General features: G+C 35.4%; 1 protein-coding gene across 5 annotated transcripts in view; it reads right to left on the bottom strand.

Annotated features, from left to right (window-relative positions):
• Positions 1-7,078: 7,078 nt before the first annotated feature.
• The window catches only part of LOC107370409 (venom dipeptidyl peptidase 4), a 51,687-nt gene continuing 33,346 nt past the window's right edge, over positions 7,079-25,419 (bottom strand). For 2 of the 5 annotated variants that reach the window (XM_015938402.3, XM_089269634.1), the window contains 15 exons: positions 22,035-22,158; positions 18,836-19,035; positions 17,570-17,644; positions 17,438-17,490; positions 16,978-17,335; positions 15,355-15,452; positions 15,150-15,279; positions 14,934-15,086; positions 13,104-13,198; positions 12,827-13,044; positions 10,534-10,632; positions 9,279-9,549; positions 8,343-8,521; positions 8,023-8,160; positions 7,079-7,943 (listed from right to left, as the gene is read on the bottom strand). In XM_015938402.3, the coding sequence (XP_015793888.2) occupies positions 7,717-7,943; positions 8,023-8,160; positions 8,343-8,521; positions 9,279-9,549; positions 10,534-10,632; positions 12,827-13,044; positions 13,104-13,198; positions 14,934-15,086; positions 15,150-15,279; positions 15,355-15,452; positions 16,978-17,335; positions 17,438-17,490; positions 17,570-17,644; positions 18,836-19,035; positions 22,035-22,158 (2,418 nt within the window). In that variant the 3' untranslated portion in view covers positions 7,079-7,716. Of the gene's footprint in view, positions 7,944-8,022; positions 8,161-8,342; positions 8,522-9,278; positions 9,550-10,533; positions 10,633-12,826; positions 13,045-13,103; positions 13,199-14,933; positions 15,087-15,149; positions 15,280-15,354; positions 15,453-16,977; positions 17,336-17,437; positions 17,491-17,569; positions 17,645-18,835; positions 19,036-22,034; positions 22,623-22,787; positions 22,809-24,016; positions 24,340-25,419 lie in introns of those variants that run through there. The other 3 variants (XM_015938403.3, XM_089269633.1, XM_089269632.1) reach the window with 3 other exon arrangements.

Below are 25,419 nucleotides of genomic sequence, written 5' to 3'. Positions count from 1 at the left end.
ATGATGAGTCTGAAGCTGCTGCTGCTGAACTTGATGCTGCTGATCCTGAAGCTGCTGATCCTGATGAACCTGAACCAGATGATCCTGAACCTGATGAACCAGATCCTTGTCCTGATGAACCTGAGCCAGATGATCCTGAACCTGAAGCTGCTCCTGATGAAGCTGCTGCTGATGATCCTGAACCTGATCCTGATGATGCTGAGTTAGGTGAGTTACTGGTTGATGTTGATGTTGTTGTTGGTCCTGATGATGAATCTGAAGCTGATGCTGCTGATGCTGCGGCTGCTGAACTTGAAGCTGCTGATGATGATCCTGATCCAGTATTTGATGCTGGTGCAGGTGCAGATGATGAGTCTGAAGCTGCTGCTGCTGAACTTGATGCTGCTGATCCTGAAGCTGCTGATCCTGATGAACCTGAACCAGATGATCCTGAACCTGATGAACCAGATCCTTGTCCTGATGAACCTGAGCCAGATGATCCTGAACCTGAAGCTGCTCCTGATGAAGCTGCTGCTGATGATCCTGAACCTGATCCTGATGATGCTGAGTTAGGTGAGTTACTGGTTGATGTTGATGTTGTTGTTGGTCCTGATGATGAATCTGAAGCTGATGCTGCTGATGCTGCGGCTGCTGAACTTGAAGCTGCTGATGATGATCCTGATCCAGTATTTGATGCTGGTGCAGGTGCAGATGATGAGTCTGAAGCTGCTGCTGCTGAACTTGATGCTGCTGATCCTGAAGCTGCTGATCCTGATGAACCTGAACCAGATGATCCTGAACCTGATGAACCAGATCCTTGTCCTGATGAACCTGAGCCAGATGATCCTGAACCTGAAGCTGCTCCTGATGAAGCTGCTGCTGATGATCCTGAACCTGATCCTGATGATGCTGAGTTAGGTGAGTTACTGGTTGATGTTGATGTTGTTGTTGGTCCTGATGATGAATCTGAAGCTGATGCTGCTGATGCTGCGGCTGCTGAACTTGAAGCTGCTGATGATGATCCTGATCCAGTATTTGATGCTGGTGCAGGTGCAGATGATGAGTCTGAAGCTGCTGCTGCTGAACTTGATGCTGCTGATCCTGAAGCTGCTGATCCTGATGAACCTGAACCAGATGATCCTGAACCTGATGAACCAGATCCTTGTCCTGATGAACCTGAGCCAGATGATCCTGAACCTGAAGCTGCTCCTGATGAAGCTGCTGCTGATGATCCTGAACCTGATCCTGATGATGCTGAGTTAGGTGAGTTACTGGTTGATGTTGATGTTGTTGTTGGTCCTGATGATGAATCTGAAGCTGATGCTGCTGATGCTGCGGCTGCTGAACTTGAAGCTGCTGATGATGATCCTGATCCAGTATTTGATGCTGGTGCAGGTGCAGATGATGAGTCTGAAGCTGCTGCTGCTGAACTTGATGCTGCTGATCCTGAAGCTGCTGATCCTGATGAACCTGAACCAGATGATCCTGAACCTGATGAACCAGATCCTTGTCCTGATGAACCTGAGCCAGATGATCCTGAACCTGAAGCTGCTCCTGATGAAGCTGCTGCTGATGATCCTGAACCTGATCCTGATGATGCTGAGTTAGGTGAGTTACTGGTTGATGTTGATGTTGTTGTTGGTCCTGATGATGAATCTGAAACTGATGCTGCTGATGCTGCGGCTGCTGAACTTGAAGCTGCTGATGATGATCCTGATCCAGTATTTGATGCTGGTGCAGGTGCAGATGATGAGTCTGAAGCTGCTGCTGCTGAACTTGATGCTGCTGATCCTGAAGCTGCTGATCCTGATGAACCTGAACCAGATGATCCTGAACCTGATCCTGATGATGCTGAGTTAGGTGAGTTACTGGTTGATGTTGATGTTGTTGTTGGTCCTGATGATGAATCTGAAGCTGATGCTGCTGATGCTGCGGCTGCTGAACTTGAAGCTGCTGATGATGATCCTGATCCAGTATTTGATGCTGGTGCAGGTGCAGATGATGAGTCTGAAGCTGCTGCTGCTGAACTTGATGCTGCTGATCCTGAAGCTGCTGATCCTGATGAACCTGAACCAGATGATCCTGAACCTGATGAACCAGATCCTTGTCCTGATGAACCTGAGCCAGATGATCCTGAACCTGAAGCTGCTCCTGATGAAGCTGCTGCTGATGATCCTGAACCTGATCCTGATGATGCTGAGTTAGGTGAGTTACTGGTTGATGTTGATGTTGTTGTTGGTCCTGATGATGAATCTGAAGCTGATGCTGCTGAACTTGATGCTGCTGATCCTGAAGCTGCTGATCCTGATGAACCTGAACCAGATGATCCTGAACCTGATGAACCAGATCCTTGTCCTGATGAACCTGAGCCAGATGATCCTGAACCTGAAGCTGCTCCTGATGAAGCTGCTGCTGCTGATCCTGAACCTGATCCTGATGATGCTGAGTTAGGTGAGTTACTGGTTGATGTTGATGTTGTTGTTGGTCCTGATGATGAATCTGAAGCTGATGCTGCTGATGCTGCGGCTGCTGAACTTGAAGCTGCTGATGATGATCCTGATCCAGTATTTGATGCTGGTGCAGGTGCAGATGATGAGTCTGAAGCTGCTGCTGCTGAACTTGATGCTGCTGATCCTGAAGCTGCTGATCCTGATGAACCTGAACCAGATGATCCTGAACCTGATGAACCAGATCCTTGTCCTGATGAACCTGAGCCAGATGATCCTGAACCTGAAGCTGCTCCTGATGAAGCTGCTGCTGATGATCCTGAACCTGATCCTGATGATGCTGAGTTAGGTGAGTTACTGGTTGATGTTGATGTTGTTGTTGGTCCTGATGATGAATCTGAAGCTGATGCTGCTGATGCTGCGGCTGCTGAACTTGAAGCTGCTGATGATGATCCTGATCCAGTATTTGATGCTGGTGCAGGTGCAGATGATGAGTCTGAAGCTGCTGCTGCTGAACTTGATGCTGCTGATCCTGAAGCTGCTGATCCTGATGAACCTGAACCAGATGATCCTGAACCTGATGAACCAGATCCTTGTCCTGATGAACCTGAGCCAGATGATCCTGAACCTGAAGCTGCTCCTGATGAAGCTGCTGCTGATGATCCTGAACCTGATCCTGATGATGCTGAGTTAGGTGAGTTACTGGTTGATGTTGATGTTGTTGTTGGTCCTGATGATGAATCTGAAGCTGATGCTGCTGATGCTGCGGCTGCTGAACTTGAAGCTGCTGATGATGATCCTGATCCAGTATTTGATGCTGGTGCAGGTGCAGATGATGAGTCTGAAGCTGCTGCTGCTGAACTTGATGCTGCTGATCCTGAAGCTGCTGATCCTGATGAACCTGAACCAGATGATCCTGAACCTGATGAACCAGATCCTTGTCCTGATGAACCTGAGCCAGATGATCCTGAACCTGAAGCTGCTCCTGATGAAGCTGCTGCTGATGATCCTGAACCTGATCCTGATGATGCTGAGTTAGGTGAGTTACTGGTTGATGTTGATGTTGTTGTTGGTCCTGATGATGAATCTGAAGCTGATGCTGCTGATGCTGCGGCTGCTGAACTTGAAGCTGCTGATGATGATCCTGATCCAGTATTTGATGCTGGTGCAGGTGCAGATGATGAGTCTGAAGCTGCTGCTGCTGAACTTGATGCTGCTGATCCTGAAGCTGCTGATCCTGATGAACCTGAACCAGATGATCCTGAACCTGATGAACCAGATCCTTGTCCTGATGAACCTGAGCCAGATGATCCTGAACCTGAAGCTGCTCCTGATGAAGCTGCTGCTGATGATCCTGAACCTGATCCTGATGATGCTGAGTTAGGTGAGTTACTGGTTGATGTTGATGTTGTTGTTGGTCCTGATGATGAATCTGAAGCTGATGCTGCTGATGCTGCGGCTGCTGAACTTGAAGCTGCTGATGATGATCCTGATCCAGTATTTGATGCTGGTGCAGGTGCAGATGATGAGTCTGAAGCTGCTGCTGCTGAACTTGATGCTGCTGATCCTGAAGCTGCTGATCCTGATGAACCTGAACCAGATGATCCTGAACCTGATGAACCAGATCCTTGTCCTGATGAACCTGAGCCAGATGATCCTGAACCTGAAGCTGCTCCTGATGAAGCTGCTGCTGATGATCCTGAACCTGATCCTGATGATGCTGAGTTAGGTGAGTTACTGGTTGATGTTGATGTTGTTGTTGGTCCTGATGATGAATCTGAAGCTGATGCTGCTGATGCTGCGGCTGCTGAACTTGAAGCTGCTGATGATGATCCTGATCCAGTATTTGATGCTGGTGCAGGTGCAGATGATGAGTCTGAAGCTGCTGCTGCTGAACTTGATGCTGCTGATCCTGAAGCTGCTGATCCTGATGAACCTGAACCAGATGATCCTGAACCTGATGAACCAGATCCTTGTCCTGATGAACCTGAGCCAGATGATCCTGAACCTGAAGCTGCTCCTGATGAAGCTGCTGCTGATGATCCTGAACCTGATCCTGATGATGCTGAGTTAGGTGAGTTACTGGTTGATGTTGATGTTGTTGTTGGTCCTGATGATGAATCTGAAGCTGATGCTGCTGATGCTGCGGCTGCTGAACTTGAAGCTGCTGATGATGATCCTGATCCAGTATTTGATGCTGGTGCAGGTGCAGATGATGAGTCTGAAGCTGCTGCTGCTGAACTTGATGCTGCTGATCCTGAAGCTGCTGATCCTGATGAACCTGAACCAGATGATCCTGAACCTGATGAACCAGATCCTTGTCCTGATGAACCTGAGCCAGATGATCCTGAACCTGAAGCTGCTCCTGATGAAGCTGCTGCTGATGATCCTGAACCTGATCCTGATGATGCTGAGTTAGGTGAGTTACTGGTTGATGTTGATGTTGTTGTTGGTCCTGATGATGAATCTGAAGCTGATGCTGCTGATGCTGCGGCTGCTGAACTTGAAGCTGCTGATGATGATCCTGATCCAGTATTTGATGCTGGTGCAGGTGCAGATGATGAGTCTGAAGCTGCTGCTGCTGAACTTGATGCTGCTGATCCTGAAGCTGCTGATCCTGATGAACCTGAACCAGATGATCCTGAACCTGATGAACCAGATCCTTGTCCTGATGAACCTGAGCCAGATGATCCTGAACCTGAAGCTGCTCCTGATGAAGCTGCTGCTGATGATCCTGAACCTGATCCTGATGATGCTGAGTTAGGTGAGTTACTGGTTGATGTTGATGTTGTTGTTGGTCCTGATGATGAATCTGAAGCTGATGCTGCTGATGCTGCGGCTGCTGAACTTGAAGCTGCTGATGATGATCCTGATCCAGTATTTGATGCTGGTGCAGGTGCAGATGATGAGTCTGAAGCTGCTGCTGCTGAACTTGATGCTGCTGATCCTGAAGCTGCTGATCCTGATGAACCTGAACCAGATGATCCTGAACCTGATGAACCAGATCCTTGTCCTGATGAACCTGAGCCAGATGATCCTGAACCTGAAGCTGCTCCTGATGAAGCTGCTGCTGATGATCCTGAACCTGATCCTGATGATGCTGAGTTAGGTGAGTTACTGGTTGATGTTGATGTTGTTGTTGGTCCTGATGATGAATCTGAAGCTGATGCTGCTGATGCTGCGGCTGCTGAACTTGAAGCTGCTGATGATGATCCTGATCCAGTATTTGATGCTGGTGCAGGTGCAGATGATGAGTCTGAAGCTGCTGCTGCTGAACTTGATGCTGCTGATCCTGAAGCTGCTGATCCTGATGAACCTGAACCAGATGATCCTGAACCTGAAGCTGATGATGCTGAGTTAGGTGAGTTACTGGTTGATGTTGATGTTGTTTTTGGTCCTGATGATGGATCTGAAGCTGATGCTGATGAACCTGGCGATCTAGAGCCTTGTCCTGATGCTGATTCAGATGATCCGGAAGCTGATGCTGATGATGATGGTTGCGATCCAGATTTGGAGCTTGGGCTTCCAGGATTCCCTATTTTTTTCAGCATATCACCCATGCCAATTTTCATGGTTGGTAGTTTAAATAAAGTATTGGCATTGGTTTGCTGTACTGCTGTAAATGCAGTAATAACTAGGCACAAAAGCAAAAGTTTTGAATTCATTTTGTTAGTTTTGTTCGAATTAATCGATTGATATCTTTCTTCAATTTACTTCCACTTTTATACCCACAATAAGTATTTGTTATTCACTTTTCAGCAGACATTTACTCAAGCTACACAAACATTTAAGACTTTGGCAACAATGTTTTTGTATTCTAATTTAAATCATCAAATGGTATACCAATTCAAAAGGTCAGGGGCTTAAAAACATATGGTTTTAAGCTGGAATATCAGTGCTTTTGTTTATCCAGCAAAGGCCAATTTAAATAACTCAAATTTAATAGCAATCTGGAATAATTAAGTGTACCGTTTTGACAAACAACCCATTCAGATTCCGTTTCCGAAATCGTTGGAATCAGCATTAACAAATTCGTTTTCTATCTTCGTGTCACATCAGAACCTTTTTCTGTTTATGGTTTCGTGTCATTTATATTATAATAATACTTTTTTAATTTACAAAGCTATGCAAATATAGCGATGTGATGAGTTAATGAGACTCCTTTTTATGATAACAATTTTCATGAATAAAAGGAAAACAAAACTAAAGCAATGAATAAAAACTCATTTATTTACACTACACTACAGCAGTTCGATAAGGTGGAAGGTTAAGATTTATTCCTTTTTCAAATCAGGGAAAGTATTGTGTTCCCATAATCTATTCAATAGCTACTACGGTTAAGTACCTTTCGCTCCGTCCATCTCATATCGATTGAAATAACCTTGGAATTCAAATGAAAAAATTAAATAATCGATTCTCATGCTTGCTTTTAATTTTCTTGATTAAATTCAACTTGTAACTATGCTCTGAGTAAGTTGGACCATGGATCATACTTGAACCTTTTGAGTTTTGTTTTCAATAAATGTCTAGAAATAAGTCTTGCTCCTACATCTGTATCTAAATCCAAGTCCAGTCTCGACCATTATTATTCACTCATTAGCAAAGTACATTTTTACTGACAAAAGATATTCAAACAATTCAGACGGAAATTGTTCAGTTGACAAAATTTACTTGGATCAAATTCAAAAATGGTTACATTTTATATTGTTACAGGATTTCATGTATATTCAATTATGGCATATTTTTATATTTTATACAACATTTGACTTCATTCAAAATGGATTGACTTTGACAACGATCATAATTGGATCAACAGATTACTTTTTTCTTGGATAATTTAGTGTTTTTCTCTGTAAATTTTGTTCATAAAATAAATGACAATATAATCAGCAAAATTTTCTTTGGCATATCAATTCTGATGACTTTAGATGCTATTGAGCTGGATTTTTTTTCGGGACATATAACAATATAACAGTAACAAAATCAATTAATTTAATTGATGCAAGTTTTCATTTCCACTTTACTCTTTGATATCCTCTTGGCTCTGTAAGCATCTAGAATAAATTAATATCTTCTCAGGAAAAAATAGAATTGAACACTTTTATCCCATCTTTCCGTCAACAGTTAACTTAAATTGTATTTTGTGGGTTTGTAGAGTTATATACAGTAGAAAAAAGAAACTCAATGTTCTACAAAATTGAAATTGGCAACTCTTTTGCAGACCAACCATAAGAATGGACCCAAGGTTTGGTCGGATTTCGATGATAGGTGAATATTGTTGGCTTTTCCTTCAAGAGTACTCTTTCTTAATTATCCTTCTTCTTCTTAGGCCAACCTCTTCGTAAACTGTTCCAAGATCAAAGCATTCACATAAAAATGATTCAATGGTACGATAAAGATGACGGTGGACTTGTGGAAGCTCATGGTTTTGATCAGGATAAATCATACTGTGAAACATGATTGAATTACGCTGCAAGGCTCTCATAAGAAGCATTGATTGTTGGAGATGAACATTGTCTATGAAAGAAAAAAAAGTAAATTGAAGAAACAAATTAGTAAAAGTTTGCTGCTCTTTTCTAGATTCTGCATTACTCACCATCAGCCGTTCCATGGACTAGAAGATAATTTTTCCCCTTCAAATTATCAATTTTGGATATGAGATCTGATTTTGTGTAACCAATAAGATTGTCTTTTTCAATTGGTAATCCCATGTATCTTTCAGTGTACGTTGAGTCTAGACAAATGAATAAATCAAATAAAAAACATGTTAAAAGTTGTAACGAAGGAATAATTTACAGTTAAGATCACATAAGATCTCACACAACGTCAGAGAATAAGTGTTGAAGCAAACATTACGATTGCTTGATGAATTGACTTTATTTACATAAATTTACGTAAATTAACTAATTAACTTACCATAATAATACCAACTAGTGACAGGAGCAACGGCAATACCGCAAGAAAATACTGGCTCCTGATGCTCAGGACCAATAGGTTCAGAAGCTAATGCCATGGTGGTTGCATAACCTCCATAAGACCAGCCCCATATGCCGACTTTTTTAGCATCAATAAACGGAAATTGGTTGACTAAATATCTGTAAATTAATAAACAAAAAATGTATTTATTAATCAAAGCCAATTCAAACTGAGCAACAGTTGAAACAACATCAAAACAAACACATCAGTAGTGTCTCTACCTGGTGTAAAACAAGGAAAATGAAGAAAACATTTTACCTAAAGTCAACCAGATGGCAGTCAAATCATTCAAATAGAGACTAAAATTATTGAATCAATTTCAATGAAAACATCATGCAATGTTTAACAACTAAGGTTGAGACATATTTATTCAGAATTTTCTCCAATAACTAAATGTCCGAAATTTTTTATATTAAAGCTTATAAACATCAAGTCAACAGTAGTAAAAGCTGCCATAAAAAGCTGCCTATTCATAAATAGTTCAATCTAAGCAAATCCTAATCTCAAACTTTCATCAAGATCCAGACTGAAGCACGATTCAAATAAGTTTCAAGCCCATATAAATCAGTCTCGATAATTTGCAGTCTTTGATCTCAACTTGAACCAAAGTAGCTTTAAATATGCAGTTCTTGTTTGAAAATCTGTTCTAACAGCCAGAGCAGTTATGGTCTGCGGTAAGATCTGACGAGAAATGTATGATCTGCAATTTGGATTTTCTAGGATTCCCAAAAGTTTATTGGACCTAATTGCATTTTAGAAGCGTCAAGATTTAACTACGATTATACTGAAGTGTCTTTTTAGTTTCAAAATGAATTTTTCGACACTGAACATTCGATGAACAATTTTTGGTGCGTATTATCTTTTCCGATAACCTACCTTGTAACAGCAATTTGATCATCAATCTCGACAGTACCCAAACGCCTGTAAACTTCATACATAAGGTTAACTCCATTGTTTCCACTTCCTCTGCCATCAATCATTCCATAGATGATTCGTCGCCGGGAAGCAAGATAATGACCCCAGCCAATATCAAACCTACTGGTAACCTGTTGTGTCCCTGGACCTCCATAGACATTGATCAACAAGGGATACTTTGTAATTTCATCTTCACGTAATCCAGGAGGAAGCAACAGTTTAACACTAGCATCTGATTCATGATGGTGAGTCAAAATCAATTCAAGGTGCAAGTGAGGGTGGCATGAATGAAAAGTAAAAAGAAAATCAATTAGAAATGACAATGATAACCAGATAGAAAAAAAAATTCAGTCAATTAAGTGATTGATACAATTGAAATGAAATGAGGCACAAAAATAGCGATTACAAAATGATTGTATGAAATGCTGTCAAAGTGTCAATTCAATTGATGCAAGTTTGAAAAAAAAGAGATTTTCTCCCTTTTCCAGAGTGAAGACAGAAAAATTGCTCAAGTTAAAGTGAAAGCAAGTCATCATCATGATGAGAAGAAGAAAAAAGGTTTGAAAATTGATTCCGACAAAGCAAGTGATGAACTTGAATGAAAAACTGTTATCATTTATGTGAGCCTTTTTTGCACAACGGAAGAGCTCAAGGCAATTGATGGTTTTCACTTTGAATCATTTATGTTTTACCATTTCTTGTTGCACTAATTTGACAGGTAAGGGTTTGAAAATTAATTATCATGAAAAAGGTATAAGAAAGGGAAATCTGTAAAGTAAAGAGAAAGAAGAGAAAGAAGAAAAAACTGGGCAAACTTAACCAGGAAGGAGCCATACGGACTGAGATTCAGATGAAAAGCAATGATAAAGGTTAAAGTAAAAATGAAAGTAGGAAGAAGATGATGACATTGAAAGAGTCTGACAAAGAAGAAGAAGAAAAAGCTGAAATGGAATTGACGAAAAAAGAAGAAAATGTAAAAGTTTTCATTTGTAAGAATAATGTGATCAAAGGAGATGTGAGCAAAAAAAAGTCATGATGAAATGGCCCGAGGTTGAATTGATTGATTGAACCCGAATTGAAAGTGAATCAAGAAAAAAATAGAAATGAAGAGAAGCGGTGAGCTCATGAAAAAAATATTGAACAGTAATGAAGATGAAGGTAGATACAAAATGGATAAACAAGAGATGAACGATTATCAATGAAAATTGTTACTTACTGTAACCTCCTTCAATAGGAACTTGAAGTGACTTCACCTTTGGCAGTAAAAGCTCGTCAACCTTTTCTCGTAGGGCATCATTGGTTTGCAGAGTGGTCACTGTATGAGATGAAGGGATGAAAATGAATATGGTAAATAGAGAATGTCATTAATTGCAATTTTCAATATCAACAAACTGTTCTTGCATTTAATGGAAACATGGGAATAGCAACTCGATCAAGATCGCTGATGAATAATTGGCTAATTATTTTGGATAAACCTTTTTATTCCAACCTTTTTTTTACCTTAAAGCAACTTGGTTGATAAAGTTGGTTAAATGACGTTCATTTGTGATCCCAATGGAAATGCGAACAACTGACAACTTTACAAATTGAACTTTTTGCATTTCGTTTGAGCTTTTTATTTTGCCACTGAATATTTGTCTTTTGTCAACTTTAATTAATTGATTGCTTGTGTGCATTGTCAAATGAATACAAATTGGTTAAAATTAATCAGCAAGGAAAAGATGAAAAATGAAAAAAATATTCAAATTTCTTGTTCTCTTTCGTTGCAACGAACTCAATCAAAATTTGAAGCTACGATGATGAATTAGTTTCTTTTAAGCTTCTTTTTTCTTTTCTTTTTTTATCAATTCTCAGAATCATTTTGATCATGGAAAACATGTTTTCAAGTTAATCATTTTCGATTATAACCTTCATTTATCTGTTTAGACTTTTCTCATCAAATTGAGAAAAGTCTTCGGAAAAATTCGATATTCAAACAAAACTAATTTCTTTTTGTTTCATCTGCAAACTGTAATGACAATCTGAGTAGATAAAAGTTGCTAAATGTTGAATGAAAAGGAGTAAATGTGGAAAAATTTCATTACGAAAAAAACATTTTCATGAGTTTGTCGAAAACTATTAAATCTTTTTGTTTTTATATTACAACTTTTATCATCCTTTTCTTGATCTTTTCAGCTTCATTTATCTCGTTTTGCCAACCCTTTTCAACTGTAAAATGATAAACTGTGAGAAAACGCCCAAAAATATGATAAACTGAACAAGATAAATAATCCTCTTGACATGGGTTTCTAAGCACATGGAATAAAGTTATAGATGTAACCAAAAAAGCAATAAAAATGTGCTCAAAAGCGCATTTCAAGATTGACAAAGATAATCATAATAATAATATGAAAAAAAGTACAATATCAAAGTAACTTTATCTCTTTTCGTTTTTTTTGCCTCATCGTTTAGATGTTGGTCTGTTATTTACTGGCAATGTTTACTTTGCTTGCTTAGATGAGCAAAATGTTAACCTTAATCATGTCATTATGGCTTTGAACATTGAGAGACAATATTGCAATCAACTTGATCACTTGTGTGCAAAAATAAGTACAATAATAATAACAAGGTAAGAAAAGAAAATCTCAAGGTAATGATCAAGATGATGATGAAAAGGGAATAAAAGCTGAACAGAGAACAAGAAAATTAGCAAATTTTTGCATTCACTCGAGGCTGAAAAGGAACGAAAATTATTACGAAATGTTGAAAATGAACATTATTCGCAAATGAATTCTAAGCAGGAAAAGCTCAACACTTTTACCCAGAAGTTTTGAGCTTTTTTTACCTTTTGCTGTCTTGAACAAAATGTGTTAATTCGCTAATTAAAAACAAGAACAATTATCAAAGAATTCAATGAATCAGAGACTCGAAGGAAAAATAACTTAGAATAGACGAATTCTTTACTTTTCAATTTTCGAAAAACAGAACTTTTTTAGCAAGAAAACAAATTATCAATCAGATGAACCTACGAATTTTTATTTGGATTATGGTTTTCCCCTTTCTTAGAAGCGACAATTTTTTAATGAAACCAACTTCGATTCTGAAGTTCTGATGAAAATTTTCAAAAAATTGAAATGCTTCAATCGAAAAACATGAAAATTTCAATTTTTGTCTATTGAAAGCGAACAGAAATTTTCCTGAAAATTGTCATTTTCTTGGTTCGACAGCTTTCATTAGTGTAAGTATAAAGTCTATTCAAACCACTAAAAGATTTACAACATGATTAACTAAAGTCTATGCTTTCAGCTTAAATCTCGAAATTAAAGTTCTAATGACGACCTTTGGGAGTTTATCCTTATTTATAATGGTGTAAAGCAATTGGATGACAATTGTCATCTTTTATTTTTCTTTTGGCTTTTCCCTTAATTCCCTTTCACAATGATTATCGAATTTGTTTCCCTAAATGAATGGCTCATGGATTCCATCATGCAAGTTGCAGAGAGAGAGAATGAGAGAGAATAAAACTTTACCTAATTCATTGGTTTCACTAATCCGTATTTCTGTTCGAGGTATTCCTGGTCCAAGGCAAGAAACAATAAATGCTGATGCATCGTCATTAAAAAAGGCTCTCGAGTAAAGGCAATCTTGAAGCCCATCACAGGTAAGACAGTTGACCTCACGTGAAGTAATGTTCATCTTGAATAAATGACTTTCACCGGGTTTACCAGGTAAAGTTGCTTGATAATATCTGCAAGAGGAAAAGATTTTTAAATTTTGATCGAAAATTTTTTTCTTCTCATTACTTACAAAATTTTATCATGATATTTAACGATATTTGTTACTTCAAACAAACCCTTCGTTAGTAAAGTCTCATTAGCTAACCAAGGAGTAGACTGTTGGAACTGAATTTTCAATCATCAAGTTTCCATGTTATCCAATGTCAGCCAAAATTCATTTCCATTGAACGTTGAACCAAGAGAATAAAGAAAAAGAAAAGAAAAGTTGAGAAACAATTTTTTTCTTCCGAAAATTGATTCCAAATGTTTTCACATGAACTTGCAAACCAATGCAAGTATTAACTTTTCATTATTTACTCAATTGTGAATATTAAGTGAGAAACAAAATTGCAATGAAAATAATGATAATTCAATTAACTTGAAATATGTTTACTCGAACTGGTTCAAGTGAATGAAAAGATTTTGCTTCAATCGATTACTTTTGCTTTTCTTTAGTTTACAAGCTCATTTGATTCCAAGTGTTTACCAAGTGTTGAACAATCTCAACAATTGAGAGAAAAGAATCGATTCAAGAATTTCTTATCAACCAATTCGGCCAAAAGTGAGACTCGTTGTGAAAGTTAACAAGGGAATGAGATTGAGAGAAAAGACAATTTTCTTTGCATTTTAAACTCTATTTTCACTTGTCATTAACCTTTTCCTCTTTATTGACCTTTTCATCGCCTTCCATCAACCTTTATTCAATCTTCATTTCCAAACTCAATTTCAAACCTTTTTCCCATTTCGTTGATTGGATTGTTTCGAAATGAACTTTTGCCTTCATTACCTTTCAAGCAACTCTTCTTCATCAACCTTTTGATAACTAATCAAGATGACCAAACACTTGCAATTTTTTTTCTCTCTGACTGTCGAAAGAAGAAAGAGGAAAAGAAACAAAATCAAGGCTCAACTTTTTTTATTGCAATTCTGAGCAAAGAGTAAGAAGAGTGTTCACTTCTATGGAAGCATAGTTATCACAAAATAGTTAAAAAAGTCACCACACGATGCCTCTGGTACAAAAATTGACCAATAAGGAATAAGATATTTGATAAGAGACAAAATTTAGGCACATCACCACTGCATGGCTCTGTTCGCGTTCGCTGTTTTTACATTGAAAAACAATTGATTTCTTCTTTCAGCGCCATCTTGTGGTGACTTTTTTAACAATTTACTGATAAGAGTGGTTAACATTAAGTGGTCTCTCTTGTTATACTCTTTGATTCTGAGGATGAAAATGAAAAATGTGAAAAAGGAGAAAAAAATATTTTTCTTTTTATCAAACTTTATCCTTCCTCACTCTCACTTATCATTATTTCTCAAAATTCAACCTCAAACTTGAAAGGTTAAACTACTTTTTCATTTGCTTCTTTTTATTAATAAATGATTATTTTTATCAAGAATTCTGTCTGAGTTAAATTGTTAATCATTTACAGCTCAAAACTCTGTGATCACTTGAAGTTCAATAAAACAGTTATCCGGAAGAGCTTTTAGAAGTTTCACAAAAAAAGGTTGAATTTCTCTTTTCCATTTCTAGTTGACTGATAAAAGGGTCAAAAAGTGAACACTAGTTTCACATTACTTTCCCTTTGATGTTGAACCCTAAAACCTCCAAAATCACCTCATTCATCAAGTTTACAACAATTTTTTCCTTTTTCATTTCGAAATGCATTCAAATTCATCTCACTAGCTTGAAACTGGCCGTTAAACTCATCTCAACATGATAAAACTCAGCATTGGAAAAGTTGTACTCTTGAAGTGCTGACGTGCTGAAACGTGACAAAGTATTAGCATGTCAAACTTGCACTTTGAAAACATTTGGAAGATAATATTAAAACGGGATTCCATTTTTACTTTAACTTACATTAAGCAAAGAAAATTGACTTATATGATGATAAACGTGTCGTGGACTATCTTGTTGTCTGTGAGTTATCAAGAATAAATTTTGTCCAGATTCGTCAAACACTGGAGGCTTCAACTCGGTCCATCCAGTGCCTCTGCTATCAACAGTCAAAACCTGTAGAAATCAAATCATTTTAAATGAATAAAAAGTCGAGAGCAAAAATTTACTAAAACCTACAGTTTCACAAGTCCATTTGTTTCGATTAGCACAAACGGTAACATAAGATAAATCTTGTTCTCTTTTAGAATAGATGCAGCTCAGGAATGTGCCATTAATCCAAGTTATACTATTGACATAATATTCTTTGCTAAAACGAGATTGAATAAGAACAGAAGAAAAAAGTTGATTCGATTTCAAAAAAGAAACGCTTTCAAATACTTACTCCTTCAGTGCTGGCGGTGGAAGAATTTCCGTCTTTTCAAACCTTTCAGTTTTCAAATCAGCTACGATAACACGAACCCTTGGGTTGGGACGGGCAACCTTGAAAAACGAAAATTCAGTGTTAGAAGTCTTTTACAAGAACTTAAACTTCAAGTGGAGCAAAATCGTGCTCGAAGTTAGCAAAGACAATAAATCAGAGATTCCAGTTTCATCTTTACTATTGACGAGTTTTTAATCTAAAAATTCTTGAAGCTTGAATTGGAACAATTTCATCGACATCATTTCATTGGAAAATATTGTTGTTAAACTAGGTTTACTATCAATTATGGGTTAAACCCTTTTCCATAAAAACCATGATTCTTTTGGAAAATAGAGTAAAAGAGTTTTCTTTTCATTGAAACACTGAGTAAATCATGTTAATCTTTGCAATAATTTATCCTTAACCAGCAGAACTTGGTTAGATTAATGAGTTTTTCATAACAAAGTTTATTCTTCAACATTTTCTTTCAATTGTGAGCTACTCAATGAAAGTTTGTTTTTGTTTCCTTCTTTTCTCTTCTCTGATAATTCTAGCTTCTGAATCACTTTTTCCTTTTTTCCCTCTTCCTTCATCTTACTTTGCACTTGGAGTATTTATTATCGAGTGAAAACCAAATGATGTTATAATGTTTTATGCTTTTTTTGCTGTTCGACTAATCATAAAGCTTAATAGACAATTGAATGGATTGATTGACTGTGAATAGCAAAAGTTAAAATGAAACCATCAACAGACTAAAATATTATCGTTGGTGTGAGTTCAACTTGAAAGGTAAACTTGGCTTGTTCCTTTGTTGGTTATTGTTGGATATTGTTGGTGAAAAGAGAGAATAAAAAATAGCTCATTCTACTTGATAATATACTTGACTGAATAATATTTAATAGATTCTCAACTTTTCTCTTTACATTAAAAAAACTTTTCCCAACTTTATTGTTCAATCAAATTGCAAGTCGAAATAGTCTCATTAAAACTGTTTAATGGTTAATTGGTAAGAATTACTTTCTTTACCTTTTCAACCCTTTCTGTACCAAGCAAGAAGACACATTTGTTTGCACACTTTTTCACATTGAAACAAATATTTAAATTTCGAGTTTCAAAGTTGAGTTTACTTTCATTTCACTGATAAGTGTTCATTATCATTTAATTCAGAGGTAATTTACTTTTTCTGTAAATATTTAAAGCTTCACAAACCAAATAATTGATTGAACTTTTTTGCTCAAGGTAAATCTGATGCTCAATAGTCTCATTTTGACATGTTCATTTGAAAATCTCAAGCTCGAGTATTGAATTGTTTAAATGTTTAAATTGAATTTCAGTAACGATTTGTGAAAGTTTCAATGAAACGCAATCCACAGAAAATTGCAAAACTATTTTTCCCAGAATCTCTCAATTAATCATTCAAATGACAAAAAAATGAAATACATGATATTGTTTGAGATTGATTTGCTGATTTTGCTTGGATACGATTGTATATGCGTGAAGTTGGTGGTAACTATGTCAAACTTTTCTTTCGCGGCTGTATTAAAATATTCATTAGATTTCATTTGATCCTCAAAGTTTTGTGGTTGTATCATCAGTTAGACTTACCCTTGGATATCGTATTCCTTGGATTTTAGGGAAAAATTCATTGTAAGAAGTCAATTCAATGGTATCAACGTTTCGATCATCAAAATTTATAAAAGCCAATCTTGAACCATCAGGTGACCAGTAGATTGCATTACTATCGGACAATATTTCCTCCTCGTAAAGCCAATCAGGTATTCCGTTGTAAATCAACGATTCATATCCATCCACAGACAACTGGACATCCTTACCATCAACCGATTCCCGGTAAAACACATTGTTGTTGTAAACATAAACAAGTTGACTGCCTTTTGGTCCCCAAGCAGCATATTGCAACCTAATGTCGGGTTGCTTAGGTAGTGGTGTTAGAGGAAACAACTCCCTGTTTGCGTGAAAAAGTTAAGAGAAACAACAATGAAAGATTAATGACGATAAATTGAAACATAAACAGTTGAACCTTTAATAATGTATTCAGAATACTTACTCATCACTAATTCTGTATAATTTAAACTTTGCTGTGTAAGTGTGACGAAAATTCTGCAAATTGAAAGAGTCGAGTGAATTAGTTTTTTTTTCAATAAAAATGCAAATTCAATGAAAGTCTAAAAATACTTGCCTTCATTATTTCTTGTTTAACTAATAAATACTTGTGATCAGCTGAGATGGTAAAATCTTGAATACTGTGAATATGCTGCATGATGAATGATGAATTTCATGATTTATTGATAAAGACATGGAAAGAAAAGATGAAAAGGTAAAAACAAGTGTCAATAATGGTTATAAACTGTAGATGTACAATGATTATGATCAATATAAATATTAGAATAGATTATTTCATTGTTGGCTGAATAATGATTTTTGTTGATAAAAGGTACAAAATTGTATGTAAAGAGTACAATCTTCATCTTTACTCTTCTTTTTTTTCTCTTTGATATTTACGTTGTTCGACGAGTGATTCCACTAATAACACAAATCCCATGCCAACTAATGGAAAAGTAATAACATGAAGATGATCATTATTTTTGCTGTTTCTCTCAACAAATATTTTCTTCCATGATAAACATGATGAATGAAGTGAATAAAAACTTTTGTTTTTATCCCATTGTTTGCCCGTCAAATAAAAGGTAAACATTTCACTTTACAAAAAAAAAGACTTGACCCTTCAAGGTTTACCCATCAAATGTAACAGACAATTGGATGATGAAGAGAAGGCGAATAAATGACTTTTTTTTCTTCCTTCACTCAACGTTTTTCCTTCCACTCAATTTGCATGTCGTTGCCTTTCACCAATATTTACTCCTTGCAGTTCATGTCTAATCTTGTCAACTTGTCAAACTTGTTTTATCTGGCAAAAATTAAATTTCAATTTTCGATTCAATCTGATTCAATTTCGATGCTTCTTTTTTCATGAATTTTTCAAGCTTTTCTTTTTTTGTGATTCTTTACTTTTTAAGTATTGATGGTTAATTGATTGTGATTAAGATTTGTGGTTACTTCCGGTTCATCATTTAATTTCTAATGAGATTTAGTTGATTCAGAGTTTTGCATAATTGAAAGAGAAAATTCAGGGAAAGATCACACCTTTTCCATGCAAATTTGGTGGAAATGTTGAAAAATTGATTCTGCACATGATAATGGAATTGAACTTTGCTTGGATCAACTCATGGATAAACATGGTTCAACTTGATTAACATTTTTTCTCTCTCTCTCTCTCTCTCTCTCTCTCTTTCAAGCTTGAGAATGAGTTTACATTTGAAAAATGTTTTTGCATCAATTTTGGTTTAGGATGGGTCAAGATTGGTCATCAAGATTGGTGAAAATGGTGATTGGGAAGAATGTGTGTTTTCTGGAGGAAATGAAATGAGAAGAAGAAGCAACTTACAAAAAGCGATGCTGGGACAAGGATTTTTCGTGTCGACGTGTTTTGATAAATGTCCCAGATAACAAGGTTGTCCTCTTCATCTTTAAATATTAGCTGGTTATTTGTGAGCCAAGAACCGTTAAATAGGCGCGGATAAAAGGCCCCGTTGATAAAATCATTCAGGTCAATTTCATCTTTTTTTGTTCTCTTTTTAAGATTAACTGTATCAAACAGAAATGAAAAAAAACAAGTGAAACAACGAAAGAAAAATTAGAAAATCAAGATTATTAAGATAACCAAATGATATTGTGAATAAGGTGAGTGCTATTAAAAGGTAATGTGTTAAAGATCAGTGTTTTTAAATGTTATTCAATTTATTTTCAAAGCTGGCCAATTGATGCATTAATGCAGCTGTTTGTGCAACTTTTTCGTTAATGGTTGAATCCTATTGAATGGAAGTCTTTTGAGAGTTTGTATTGGCCTGTTCATTAGTGCTTGAAATGAGCTTGGACTTGATCTTCTTTAAAAAGGAAAGTAACTGCGGAAACGACACCGACTTGAATGAGACAATTTTCACTTGTTGAAACCCATAAAGGTATTTCTCAAGTCAACTCAAGCTCTATCTAATGAAAAAGTCTTATTCAAATCGACTCCAAGTTTACTTTCCCTCTACAAGAGGGTTATAAAGGGACAAATTGTTTAGTGACCCTTGGTCATATAACAATTTGATCACACATCACTCTTCACCTACTGCTGCTAATAACCATTTCTGCTTCCCTCAAACCAATTCAGAAATTATTAGATTGTCCCTTTAAATACAGATGTAACGGACGTTTTTATCCTTTGCGCATGTTTCAAGTCATAACTAACGAATGGTTGAGCCAGACCCAAGATTTGAACTATGAGCTTCCACAGATTGAAAAACAATAAATTGCAACTCTCAAGGTCACTCCGTTATTTGACCTCTAAATGACATTTGATGTTCCCTTCCTGAGAGTGCCTACCTTTTTCGATTAGTTGGCGTTAAATATTGATAACTCATGTTGGTCAAAAGATATGAGTTTTTTTTGTACAGTTTAGTTAATCAATTTTTTCTGAGAAAGATTAGTTTATCTTTCCAACGGTATAAGTTATAGACAAAACAAAAACTGTTTCGCTTCAAAGAATTTAGCTTAATAAATCTACTCAGTAATTCCAATATTATCAAACATTCACTGTGATATCACTGGTTCAGATCCAACTTCTAACTAATCCATAAAGTGCTCTAGCGTTTCTTATTCAAATAAACTGCCTTGATTTGAGGTTAAAGCTAAGAGGTTAAGACATTAAGGTTGATGGTTATCCTCAAAGAGTCTGATCTACGGTAAATATCAAGCATCTGCTGAATGTGGTTTCTTTTACGGAACTCTAACAGAATCTCAATCACCTTTTCACCTCGAATTTTCCTCTCTCTTATATGTATTACAATTTGACCAATTTAATATCTATATTTACACAAGTTTGTTCAATTTTGCATTGAACAATTTATCCAAATCAATCCATTAAATAGCTAAGTGTTATCAAACATATTGATTTTGATATTGAACTTTTCAGCCTTTACTCTTTTCCTTTGTACCATTACCATTGAACAAGCACATTTCAACTGCTTGAATGAACTTTGATTGAACTTTTCATTTCTTTCCCTACCTTTAAACATTTCTTTCTCTCCCAATGATATTAAATACATTTGTAAACAAATCTTTTACTGTTACCAGCACTTTCCATGGTGCTTGCTAATGATGACTAGTTTCAATGCACACAACGGTTAATGTTCATCGCCAAATGAAATCATAATCATGAAAAGCAACAATGCTAATCATCTTTTAAACGGTATGATTGATTAACAATTGATGAAAAAAGCAAATAAGGAAGACCATGAAACTTGAATGTTTATCATTACAAATGCAAACCTGAATTGAACAAGATTGTAAATTGGATTCAATTTACATTTTCAATCAGATAAATTCAACAGCAAATCAAGCATCAGCATGAAACCTCATGGAATGTTCAATTAATGAAAATTTAAGTTAATTAGTTGCCTATAGAATTACCTTTAAACATTCATTAGCAAGGCACTAATAATGCATATAAAATTATTAACTGATTGTTCACTTGAAACTTAAAATTTGTGTTCTTCTTTTCAATATCATTCAAGATCAAATAAGGTTCAATAGCCTGAAGAGTGTAAATTGATTCCTTACATTTCCGTTTAAATAATGATGCTTATTGTTAATTTTAACTGCTACTCAATTCAAGTTGAAAGACTTTATTCAATTAGTTTATTGATGATCAATATGATATCAACAGTTTCCTGAAATTTAACCCTTTCTTGCCATTTAATTAACTGATGTAAACTTTTCTTTTTTTGCAAATTTCTTCTCATTAATTGAATCAAAAGGGAAACTTGGGCGATTCCAAATGATTCAAAATGGAAAAAGTTGCAAGAATTGGTTTTGCTTCAACTCGACGGGAAACTTTATCAGGGAAGTTTCATAGAATTTCATGGTAAATGATGAAATTTATGTTTATTAGCGTGAGAATCATAAAGCTGTCAATTGGCGAAACTCAACATTGAATGAACTCTATTCGTTTGCATTAGTTTCTAATCAATTTTACAGTTTTTCCAGTTAATGTTTACTTTCATTTACGAGTTTTTTCACTTTTAATCTTTTTGTTGCAATGTTTTATTGAATTTGTTACATTGATATTAATGAGAGGAATTGCAAATTTCAAAATTTTCATTCATTTATTGGCTAACTTGAAATGCTTTTGAAACAATCGATCTATTAACAGTAACAATAATTGAAAGGTATTTAACGGTTAACGGAAAGTTGTGATCAATAGAAAGTCAATTTTTTCATTCTACTTGTTGATTACTCAAACAGGTAATGATTTTCACAGTTGACAGTAAGAGTTGTAGCTGAATCGATCAATTAGGAATTTTGACTGAATAATTAAGCATTGTTTTAATGAGAAAAAGTTGATGATGAAAAGATTGGCTGAAAATATTGTTTTTGGTTAACACTTTTTATTGCTTCCAATGAGTGAAAGCAAAAGCTGGATTCAACTTTGAAACTGGAAACTGCATAAACATCAAATCTTTGATTTTCATTCAACACTTATTTATAAATGAAATTGAAATGTTTGCACAAAAAAAACAAAAGTTAATTGGTAAACTCACTTATTTCTGGACTGAGAAGGAAGACGGCAATTGCTATGATACCACAGATGACCAGAATAACCAGAAAAGCGATTCCAATTCCTCTCCAGTTACGACCATCGCCTTCAACAACATTGGCCAATTCCTTGTTTGTTTTAATGGACATTGTTGAATTTTTATTGTAAAAGTTGCAATCAAATTTTAACCCAAATTTGAACCAAAAAACCAATGAATAAATTCACAGTCGACAATAAAAGTTGGTCGATGAAACAAATGTAGTCAAATAAATCCCAAAATGATGCGTGTAAAAAGAATGAGAAAAGTGAGAAAAACGTCAATTAATCCATATGGAAATTCATGTTGAGACAACAATCATGGTGCACCAGAAAAGAATAATTTTCCAAGATGAAATTTTTACTGTTGACCAGAAAAGAAAAAGTTTACTCGGAAGACGGAAATGAAAGAGTCACTAGTTGTGTCCATACCAAAAGGATTACTGAAAATACCACAACAACAGACACTTAAACTGGGTAAGTTTAGTGTTGAGTTAATGGTACTGACCGTTGTTGGTGAGAAGTTTAACAACAACTGTTGTAAAGCCAAAAGTCAACAGCAAACTAACGGACTAACTTGGCTTTTTTCAAACTCAACGTAAAAATGAAAAAACAAGTTTTCTCTCTTTCACCCTTTTCTCTCTCCCTCTTCTCTCTCTCTCTCTCTTTCTTACCTGTCTTTCGTCTGTACCTTTATCTGTCTGACTATTAATCTTTTTACCTGCATTCAACTTTCCCCACTTGTTACTCTCTCCGGCTTTTGCTTTTCTCTTTTCTTCGATTCTTCCTTTATTCTTAGAAACATGAAACGATCATGAAACAAGTCATCATACGACAATTGATTCTTGTACTGTCGACCAAACCAGCAACAGATAACAAGAAAATTTCACCTTTCAAAGAATGGAAAATTTTCCGAACAAGAAAAAAAGTGAAAAATCATTCTTTTCCTGGCAAATCAACACTTTTTCATCTGACAACAAATTTTGGCAAAAAAATGAATGAAATGATTTCCGTAATTTGGCATGAACTAGAAATGGAAAAATCATCATTTGTTCAATTCATGGAAATTGATTGTTCGCTTTCGAGTGAGAAAATGTTTGAAACAATTGAGCTTTTCTTTTCCAATTTCAATTACATGCTGAGGTTTATCAAATTAGTAAATGATGATGAAACAAAATAATGACCATCTTAATGCTTTCTCACATTTCTGCCTGAAATCAGTTCAAAAGAAGAAGCAAAAGTTCAATATCAATGAGGAGAGAAAAAAAGGCAACTTGACCCTTGCCTTAAGCGTGCCAGTTTATCGTTTCCATTTTGATTTAAATTTAGCTTTTCTTTTTAACATCATCTTCATCTTCATCTTTAAGCTGAAACATTCAATTCAATCAATAATCTTTTCAATTAGTTTCTTTTTCTTTCCTTTTCAACTTTCGAATCAAAGAATGAAAAATGTTTCAACTTTTTTTTGTCCAACCCAATCTGATCATAAAAAAATCTAATCATTTCAAAACTTATTGACATTCATGGATCATCCATGAATCCAGGTTTTCATGATTATCAAGTAAAAATTGAATCCATCATTGGAAGAGCAAAGGAAATGAAAGAGAAAAGAAAGTTTTTCTCAAAAAGAAAGAAACTTTTTTTCTCTTCCATCATCATCTTTTGCTTTCAATTCAGGGGATAAAATTAGAGTAAAGATGGCAATGTTGGAACGTGAAAATTATATTAAAATGGTTTGACCTGAAATTTTTAAAATTGAATTATATTTGTAGTAATAAGAAGAGGAATGAAAAATTGATTAAATTTGTTGAAAGAAAAAGTCAAAGTCGATTCATGGTCAAATCACGATCAAGTCGAGTCAATTTATATCAACAATTGATCATGTTTTAGTGATTGAAATCAATTAAAAAGTAAAGAGAAAAATGTCAAGTTTGAAAATGAAAAACTCACCGGATTCGAATTTGAATTTCTAAAAGTTTTGTAAATGAACGGGTTCAATCGATGCATTTATAACAAGAATGTAAATCCATAAAAAGGGCAGAAATGGTTCAGTTTGGGAAAAGTTTGAAAACAAAAAAAAATTTGAGCAAAATTGAACAAAACGGTAAAACTGTAAATCTAATGAAAGGTGAAATTGCTGGTTAAAGATGAATCAAAATGTGATGAACAAAAGATGGGAGAAAAAGTTTATCATGAAAAATGATCATGAAAAGAGTAATAAGTTTAATAGACAATTGAAACGTTCAACAGCACAATGGATTGACAAGGAGCGTGTAAAATTGTTGATGAATGTTTATTTTAAGGAAGCGATTTTACTCTTTCCAGAGCAACTAATCAAGTTGTATAGCGAAATTGAATTCACTGAATTCGCTGATTGTATCACTAATCTGATTTCTTGATAATCATTTCAAGATTTTTTCTTGAGATCTTTTTCATAGAACAAAAAGCACTACAAGAAAATAGAGAAAATGAAAAGCTAATGTGCAAAGGATTGAAGCTGTTTTGTGGTTCAATCGGGTTGAGTTTGTTCTTGGGATTGTTTGGTTTCTTGCAATCCTAATTGAATGTTGACCCGAGTTGAGTTTAATTCATTAATTGTTGCTATTGTTGGCTAACAGAGTTGACCAGTTGTTGGTGACAATATCGTTGGGAATCGTTGGAAGAAACATTTTGCTTTTTCGTTTACCATTCGATTTGCTTTTAATGAAGTAGATTAAAGAGTAATTATAGTCATTATCATTTTTGCATGTGCAAGCATTCCAAGAAAGATGAGCAGAGAAAATCAATGTACAAGTTTTCCTGTTCTTCTTTTTCTGTCCTTCTGTTTCTTTCCAATTATTATTAGTGTTTTCATTGTCTTTTTCCAGATAGATTAATCAATAAACACATAAACACCAATTGGAAAAGCTTTTTTCTTCTCTTATTTTGACATCAAACATGGTTAGTCATAAATCATTACCACATTGAACATTTTCATGTTTACTTGCACAAGATGATTACATGTTTTCAACAATTAGATATTTCAACTTCCATTGTTGAGTATCAAAGGGGAATGCAAAAGACAATAGAGTAAAAAAGTGTGAATAAAAAAATAGTGATGTAATGAAATAAACATTTATAAATGAAAACAACCTTTCATTTGACAAGTTCATTGAAGCATCTTTCAAAGCTGACGTTCACACTGAGTTTTACAAAAAGACTTGAACCTGTGTAAATTTGAATCGACTTATTCAGTCAGTTAATGAACTCTTGATTTCCACTTTTAAAATATTTATATTCATGAGTTTTGTGAAAAAAAATTTCATCAAATTTTCTTGCTTCACTTTCTAGTCACACAAGACTCCGTTAAAGAG

Source organism: Tetranychus urticae, chromosome 3 (assembly GCF_039701765.1).
Source record: "Tetranychus urticae isolate SD_2017Ah chromosome 3, NJAU_TeUrti_SD_1.0, whole genome shotgun sequence".
Classification (NCBI taxonomy): domain Eukaryota; kingdom Metazoa; phylum Arthropoda; class Arachnida; order Trombidiformes; family Tetranychidae; genus Tetranychus; species Tetranychus urticae.
Note: the sequence above shows the minus strand (reverse complement) of the source record. Positions and strands in the feature narration are given on the sequence as shown.